Source organism: Arachis ipaensis, chromosome B08 (genome assembly GCF_000816755.2).
Source record: "Arachis ipaensis cultivar K30076 chromosome B08, Araip1.1, whole genome shotgun sequence".
Taxonomy (NCBI): domain Eukaryota; kingdom Viridiplantae; phylum Streptophyta; class Magnoliopsida; order Fabales; family Fabaceae; genus Arachis; species Arachis ipaensis.
Genome location: NC_029792.2, coordinates 4,782,957 through 4,791,249, shown reverse-complemented (window position 1 = coordinate 4,791,249; position 8,293 = coordinate 4,782,957). Strand labels below are relative to the sequence as shown.

Sequence of the window (8,293 nt, the reverse complement as noted above, 5' to 3'; positions counted from 1 at the left end):
TTAGCCTATTTAGCCTATTAATCAGAACATGTTAGAAATTATGAAAATCCGATTACATTAGTACTACTCTTCCTTAAAGACTAACTGTTCTGCCCACATGCCAACAATTTGCACAGCAGCAGAATCCCCGTGCAACCTTCAAGTGTGTAAGGAGTATAAATGTAAGACATCATACCTCATTACAAGATAAGGATGATCGCAACATTGCCGAAGCCGTAAAAGCAACTCCAATATTGAAGCATAATTATGAAGAACACGCCCTTGCTCAACAAACTGGTCAAACCTGACCTACACAGATTTCATAACAGGTTGAATTGATCAGACTTTCTTCAGAACTAAAAGAACAAGACAAAAATATCACGCATACATCAGAAAACGAAAAAATACCTTAGATCTTTTGAATAAGGCCTCATAAAAGTCCTTCTCAGCTTCTGTTTGTTCACAGTAAATTACCTGCACATCAGCCGGAGGGAGAACTAGGATAGGCCTGCAACAAATGATTAGTGAACAGAATATACTAGAATGTTAAAATATCACAAATCCTTAACTAGATTACTGACTTGCCCTCTCGATCTGTGCTATACTTGGTTCTCCTCAACATGATTGACTTCAAAATGGACTGAACTAACTTTAACCCTCTCGCATCACCTCCTTCAAATGGCTTCTGAACAAGTTTGTTCCACCTGGATCATACAAATATAAATCTTCCAGACAAGAAGCCAAACCATATATACCAACTTGAGGGGTGAACAATAAAAGTAAGAAACAAAGTAGTAGTAAGTTCCAAAATTATATAAGCATGCATCTAGATTTCAATAAAGTTTTAAGAAAATGCAACAATTGATAAAACCTAATCAAATCATCAGGAGAATTCTTGACCAATGGATGCTATCTTCATCAACAAATAGAAGTTGGAAAACTTGGAAAAGCAAAAATACAAAGTGAAAGGAGTGTCAGACCACTTAAGTTTACATAAGAGTTACACATCAAATTGCATGTAGAATTTTGTTACTATTGTAATTTGTTTCAATATAGAAAAGGAAATACTTGTTTCATGCGATGGAATCAACAGTTCAGCCTAGAAACCATCTTTGACAAAAACTGTGATAAAACATCAAAACCTAGCATTGAACATCAAAAAGTAAAAGGAAAATTCAAGAACAATGGATATGATTCAATTTGAGGAAACAGATTCAACAATAAGAGGGGGGGGGGGATATTTTACCAGGCCCAATGACCCCAAGGCTCTATTCGCAGAAATCGAAGAAGACTGTAAATATCTTCAAGGTTGTTCTGTAGATAAAACAGTGATTCAATGTCAGGAAGAACAGAAACAACATTTGCCGCCAGGATACTTGTGATGAATTGAAGATCAGCCAACATGATAACCATCTTTTTTCTTTTTATTTCTTGATAAAACAAGAATATGATCAAGATAGAGAGAAGACTAATAAAAGGGAGGATAACAGTTCCCCCTCACAAGAGCAACACACCAACAAAAGAAAAAGTCGTTTTTTATGAAGTGCTGCCTTCCGATCTCTTGTCATGTCTTTAGAGGAAAAGTCGTCTTAGAAGCCAAGCCTAAAAAATTTACTAAAAATCTGTTCAGTGAAGGTGCATGAATTGCATTGCCCGCAAAACAAAATTCAATTTAATGCAGCACTTAGTGTTATCTATAAAATTTGAAATCAGAGTGAAATTTGTTGTCCCTGATTGGCCAATTGATAATTAATCCATCAATACCAAAAATAACAATCATCGGATAAGAGCAAGTTATAATATTTCACCTGGATAGGAGTGCCAGTAAGACACCAACGGTTATCAGCAATTAAAGCAGCGGCAGCAATAGAAATTTGACTTTTAGAAGATTTTATAGTATGTGCTTCATCAAGAACCACTCTGAACCACCTAACTGAAAAAAGTCCACCATTATCCTCAGCGTTCTGTACATAGGACAGATAGAAAGATGAATCAAGCATTGATTAACTATGTTTAAGAATTGAAGCAAAAAGGTTGACATCTATTCAAGCAAACAGGTTCTCAATACCTCACTGGAAAATTCAGAGGCTAAAACACCATATGTAGTAATAACAACATCAGACTGAGAAAGACTTTTTGCATCTCTTGGCCTATTCTGTCCATAATGAACATATAGGGACAGAGACCCAGGTTGTACATGAGTTTCAATTTCTGCCTGAAGAAATTGCCAAATGTTCAGTACAGGAAAGGCAGCATTTCACAATATATATGCTATAAATCCCACAGCTGAATAAATGAAATTCAGTAATGAATAAAGCTACATATATTTCTGACAAGGCAAATACCTTCCATTGCCCAAGAAGAGTCATGGGACATATTATCAAGTTGCCACCACTTGTTAGAGCATCCTTGTCCTTCATCAGTTTGTCAAAACCAGCAAATTTGGTTGCCTTCGTCGGAATGTTTGAAAAGTTGTGTACCGTATCACTAACTTCACCGTCTTCAGTATACAGCTCAGTCTGAGCTAAGGATTGACTGCCTAATGATCCACCTCTTCCTGAATGGGCAAGAAGAAGTGATATGGCCATGATGGTCTTTCCAAGACCCATAGAATCTGCCAAAATCTACAAATTCACAATAAAAATTTATAAGCATTGCATCATAAGTGAAGTTAACAAAACTATACAGGGTTAATTCATCAAGAAACATACCCCTCCTTTTGCCATTTGAAGGGTGCTAGGAAATTCAGTTGTGGCTTCACCAGAAAATGCATTCAAATAAATAGTAAGCTCCCTCCTAAAGTGTAAAAGCACAAGTACATCATCAGAACCATTAATTGGTTTATCTATCCATGTATATATATTGTAATATGACGACACACATACTTGTCAGCCAAGCGATATGCTTCCCAACATGGATGAAGGGTTGTTGCTGTCCCGTCTACAGTTCGCCCCTTCTCCATCTGGATCATCCAATAAAGAGCTTGCTTTTGATAGGGCCGTAGCTCACACTGAAGACTGCCTGGGGGATCCATTTCCTGCACAAAATACTTTCTGATTAATGGTTATCCCACCAATAGCATAAGTAAAACAGTGCACATTACTCTGAGAATGCAGCACCTCTAACTCCGAGCTTGATCCCACACCAACAATATTATCAAGATCGGTTTCAGAAATGGAATCCTCTTTATTTTCGTCGCCATTTTGAGAAGGATGCTCAGATTTCATCAATTGTAAAGGGACCTGAAGAGGAATGTCTGTCCAGTTAAGGAAGGTACAACACTATGACCATCAAACATTGTCACAACTCAGAATGCAAGTATATCCGAAGCTCACCTTCTGGTCGATAGGACGCTTGTTGGAATAGAAATCACCAGGAGTTAACTCTGCCTAAAAATCAGATGACGGTTCAAGTTAATATTTCAGTCTAAGTTACCATTGTTTAGAACATAAACTTTAACTCCACAAGATGGCAACCAAAAAAGAAAAGAAAGCAATTTGAGTATTTAACTGAACATACTATTTACGGAAAGGTGGGTCCCAGAAAAGGAAAAGTATAGGTTCAGTAGCCACCTTCTTAAAAGGTTCCAGGCCTAGCAACCGAAACAAGATAGGAAGAGGATGGAAAACTGATTCATTTGTAGAGTTGCTAGTGGCATCCTTGAGAGATATCTGCTGGTGCTTAACAAACATTGACCTATTGATAAATACACTGAAAGGAATATCCCGGGCCCCAACCGAAAAAAGGGCAAATTAAGTTACTTCCCATCATAAACAGTATCAACAAACCAAAAGATTAACATTTCAACTTGTGAAACAGGATGTTGCATTGAGAGTACCTGACTGACAAAATAATGGTATCCATGATGCCCAAAACATTAGGTGCAAATTTACAGCGCCCCTCAATTCTAACCTTACCATCCCTCACAAGAGGCAACAGACACCGAGCCCATTCATTTGGTATTCTACCAATCTGCCAAACCAAAAATCACCACCATCAGATTCAAACAATGTAATACACAAATTCAACTCAACCCACACTTTCACACAAAGAACAATTAACCATTACCAGTTACCACAGTTGCACATTACCTCCCCAGCTTGATCTGTGGAGAACCGAACAATCTCCGAACAAGTCCCCGCTGCCAGCCGCCCCCTCCCGAAGACCTTTCCCGGCGAAGGCCCAGCCGAGGCAGCCTTGGCAGGAAACTTGAAAACCACTGTGTCACCAGAATTTATAGTTCTCCCTTTACAAGTGGACAGCCCTGACATCTCGCCGGAACCAGCAAACCACCAATCATCGGACGCTTTGGAGCAGCTACTGCCGTCTCCTCCACGAGCAGCAGCGCCATTGTTCTTGGAGCGGGAAGCAACAGTGCGAGTGGCAGTATCCATATGAGGAGATGAATTGAGGGGAGAAGGTTTGAGATTGTTTGTAGGTGGTGGTGTGGTTTTAGGTTTGACGATGGAGGGAATGTGAGTGTCGAAGATGATGTTGATGGCGGCTGTGACGTCATTTTTGGCCATATGGAGCGCTCTGATGATGTCCATGTCGGTGAATTCGGAGCCAACGATGGATCGGACAGTGGACAATTGGTGGTCCGTCACTGTGACCTTGCTTCCCATCCTCCTCCTCCTCTAATTGCTTGAAGACAAACCCTAACCCTAACCCTAACCCTAGCGTCCCAGATTTTGCGGGAATGAGGAAGAGGGAGAAGGGAAATGGACTAACGGAGTGTTATCTTTGAATTTTGTAAATTATAAAAGAGGCGGGGACGAAGACGGGAAAGAGAGACTTCGTAAAATGGCGGGAGCACGCGCGAGTTTTTTCATTCCCGCCACGAACTCCATTTAATAAATCCGTCTTTAACACTCAAACTTCCCTGTTCCAGCTTCAGAGTTCAGATTCATCTCCCTAAAATTTGAAAAGGAAAAAGACCAAATTTAACATTTATTTGCATTTTTTTCATTTTTCTTATGATTGAGATGAAGGATCAATGTAGAATTAAAAACATAAAACGGCGTGGCATTTTATGAACTTAGGTAAATTAATAAATTGTCAAGACTTAATGGTTAAATATGCAACTTAGTGGTTAATTTCTTATAATTCGTATTTGAACCAGGATTTCGTGTTTACTTTTCTTTTTTTTCCCATTTGGATAATACAATATTTCATTACATTTACTCAATCTTTAACGTAATTTGTATTTTTAAAATTTTTTGGACAATATAAAACTAGGCTTCTCCATACTGACCATGCATACTTCGTTCATACTGTGCTGAAATGATTGCTGAAATGAGTTAGACAACTGTACAAGAGTCTATGAGTTAGACATCTGTTAAAATCTTAAACCATTTTTAATTTTGTAATTTTAGTTTAATAACTCAATAACATACTTTATTCTATATTTTTAAATATTGATAAGTAATTGATAGACCAAAACAATAACTTCTGATTGTCCTTTAGCATTTTTCTAATAATAATAATAATAGACCGCTGCAAACTAACATCAACTTTAAAAAATTCTAAACTCTAAACCAACATCAATTGAATAAAAGTTGTGAGATCTTTAGTTAATTAAACACAATTTAATTTGTTGTATTTTTAAATTACAATAACAAACTTTNNATACATATGACTGAACTTTAAATCTTAAACCCTTAAATATAAATTCTAAATCTTAAACCATAAACCCTAATATATAACTCCTCAACCTTAAACCCTTAGGTAGTGTTTGTTTTGAGGTACTGGGACAGAGACTAGGAGACTGAGACTCAGTATCATGTTTGTTGGCTTAGAGACTGGTACTAAAGTTTTTGTCTCTGTTTTCAAAAATTCAGTATTTTAGTACTTCTAAACAGTGGGGATACATGGGACTGAAATTTTTAAAGATAGAGACTAAAAATTTAATAGCATTTTATACCTAAAATACCCTCGTTTCAATTAATTCATTCCAATTTTACCCTTTGTACAAATTAAATTAGAGTTTCATTCTTGTTTCAATTTCTGTCTTCCACTCTGCACCAAACAGAATACTGAGATTTATTTCAATCTCTGTCTCTAAGTTCCTGTCTAGTATCAGTCTTTCAGTCTCTGTCTCTCTACCAAACGCTACCTTAAAAACATACCCTACAACCTAACCACAAATCCAAAACCTAATCTTAAATACTTAAACTATATAAATCCTAAATTTATACTTTTGAGTTATAATTTACCAAATAGACTTTTGATATAAGCTCATGGACTTGTCGAGATTTTAATTAAGTTGGGCTCGACCTAAAAGAAAAAACATATGAGAGGTAACTTACCTAAATTTGGACCCTCTATTTACAACGTGAGTCAAACTCGTATAAGTCAAAATTCAGCTCGACTCGTCCCATTTTCATCCCTACATGCTTCCTTCATATTTTCTATTCCACGATAAATACCATGACAATTATGTCTCAATCTTTACTCTTAAAAAATTAAACTTTTTTTAACCGTATAGTCATTGTCATTTTTCAACGGTAGTAACATTTTTTTCCAATGTTTATATTGCTCTATCAATTTATACTTCAAAATTAAATTTATTATAATTCTATTTTTACAGATTTGGCCTAATTCTTTTTTTTATTCGGATAGATTGAACAACTTCCAAGTCTAGACATTACATCACACACTTATACACACATTTACAATTCTTCTTATTATACCTTCTTTGGTTTTTTTTATTTTTTATAAATTAAATAAATAAAATAATTACCGAAATAAATACGCTTACTCTATCTCGTTTACAGTGTAAACGAGTTGAATTTCCACGTATCTCGTTTACACTGTAAACGAGATACGGTAAGTCAATCGGAAGTGTGGTTATCTCGTTTACACTGTAAACGATATATATATATATATAAGACAACATTTCAGCTTTTATAAAAGGATGTGTAACCTTTGGTATTTCTCACACACATTTTCCTTCTTCTGTTTCTCATTTCTCTCAAAAACATAGCTAAATGGCTAGTAACAATTCATTCATAGTGGTGGAGCTTTATCCCAATTGTTGCATGAGAAATAGCGACAACGAGGTGACGTTCGAGTGTCAGGATCCGATATTGTTTTGCACTCAACGTGTGGAGACCTTGTTGGATTTGAAGAGTTTGATATTGAGCAAGCTCGGTGGGACACGAGCGAGAGAAATCGGAAAGGTGGCGTATCGGTTGTTGGCACCCATGGGAAATGAAGTTTTCCGGTTTCGACTATTCCGACTACACGGAGACGAGCATGTGCGACTGATGTTCGATATTCACGGCAGGATCATGTGTGAATAGGTAATGGAGTTGTCCGCAGAAGTGGGTCACGGTAGCAGTGGGTCCTCCGAACAAGAAACCTATGTGCAGGACGACTGACCTCTCGCACCACCTTCCATTCATGTTGCGATTCCGGAGCATGAGGCAGAGGAGGGTGAGGAGGAGTCGGACGATGATTACGTGGCGGACAGTGCGGAAAGTGAGTCATCCGATGGTGGCGATGAAGATGAGTTTGTGCCGGAGACACCTGCAGGTGCTGTGCCGCGCCATGTGCTGCCTCCACCTCATCCAATTCCGGCACTGTCGGCTGTGCCAAGTCACTATCACAGTCTACATCTGGAAGCCATGCATGAGAGGAACCCGGTATCTGATAGCTGTGGAGTGGATTACAACCTAGACGGTAGAGTGGAGTTTCGGGTTGGACACAGCATATGCGATTCGTTAAACATTATTCCAAATGATTTGACTAAATTATTTAACTTAAATATGAAAAGTACATTTCTAACCTCGCAGTCAGGGGATACTGGTAGACCCTTCTGTCTGGTGGACACCACTGTGAGAATCTCTGGTAGATCCACGACATCAACAACGGAGTGCACCCCGCAATATCCGTGACGCCTCGTTGAGCAACCAAAGACAGGGACTAATACGTCCAGGCCAGCACAGCCGAACTCCAGGAAAACGATCTACACTCCACAAAGTCCCGGAGTAGCGTAAGCCATCCCCGGCGTAATAGGTCGTCTCGTTCAGTCTCTTAATGTCCTCGTCATTAACCGCTTGGCGTGCCATCCCCACTTGGGTCAAATGTATAGTCAGAAAAGGTCGATAGATGGGAAAAAGAGGTTGACAACGTCAAAATGGGGCCCAGAAGTCGGCTGTAAACGACTTCTATATATAGGCGCGCGCCTCTCATATCTTGTTTACAATATACACGTGTCACGCATACGTGTCATATCTCGTTTACACTGTAAACGAGATATGAGAGGCGAATTTAAATCGGTAAATTTCCTAAATTTTATTTATTTCGATAA

At 38.2% G+C, this 8,293-nt stretch overlaps 1 protein-coding gene across 2 annotated transcripts in view; it reads right to left on the bottom strand.

Moving 5' to 3' along the window:
- LOC107613472 (putative SWI/SNF-related matrix-associated actin-dependent regulator of chromatin subfamily A member 3-like 2) overlaps window positions 1–4,963 on the bottom strand; it is an 8,056-nt gene extending 3,093 nt beyond the window's left edge. The window contains exons 1-14 of one of the 2 annotated variants that reach the window (XM_016315479.2): window positions 4,071–4,963; window positions 3,818–3,951; window positions 3,552–3,690; window positions 3,315–3,368; window positions 3,099–3,221; window positions 2,865–3,016; window positions 2,691–2,775; window positions 2,325–2,603; window positions 2,048–2,194; window positions 1,788–1,943; window positions 1,226–1,293; window positions 561–683; window positions 388–487; window positions 176–288 (exon numbers count right to left, since the gene is read on the bottom strand). In XM_016315479.2, the coding sequence (XP_016170965.1) occupies window positions 176–288; window positions 388–487; window positions 561–683; window positions 1,226–1,293; window positions 1,788–1,943; window positions 2,048–2,194; window positions 2,325–2,603; window positions 2,691–2,775; window positions 2,865–3,016; window positions 3,099–3,221; window positions 3,315–3,368; window positions 3,552–3,690; window positions 3,818–3,951; window positions 4,071–4,604 (2,207 nt within the window). In that variant the 5' untranslated portion in view covers window positions 4,605–4,963. The remainder of the gene's footprint in view (window positions 1–175; window positions 289–387; window positions 488–560; window positions 684–1,225; window positions 1,294–1,787; window positions 1,944–2,047; window positions 2,195–2,324; window positions 2,604–2,690; window positions 2,776–2,864; window positions 3,017–3,098; window positions 3,222–3,314; window positions 3,369–3,551; window positions 3,691–3,817; window positions 3,952–4,070) is intronic. The other variant, XM_016315478.2, reaches the window with a different exon arrangement.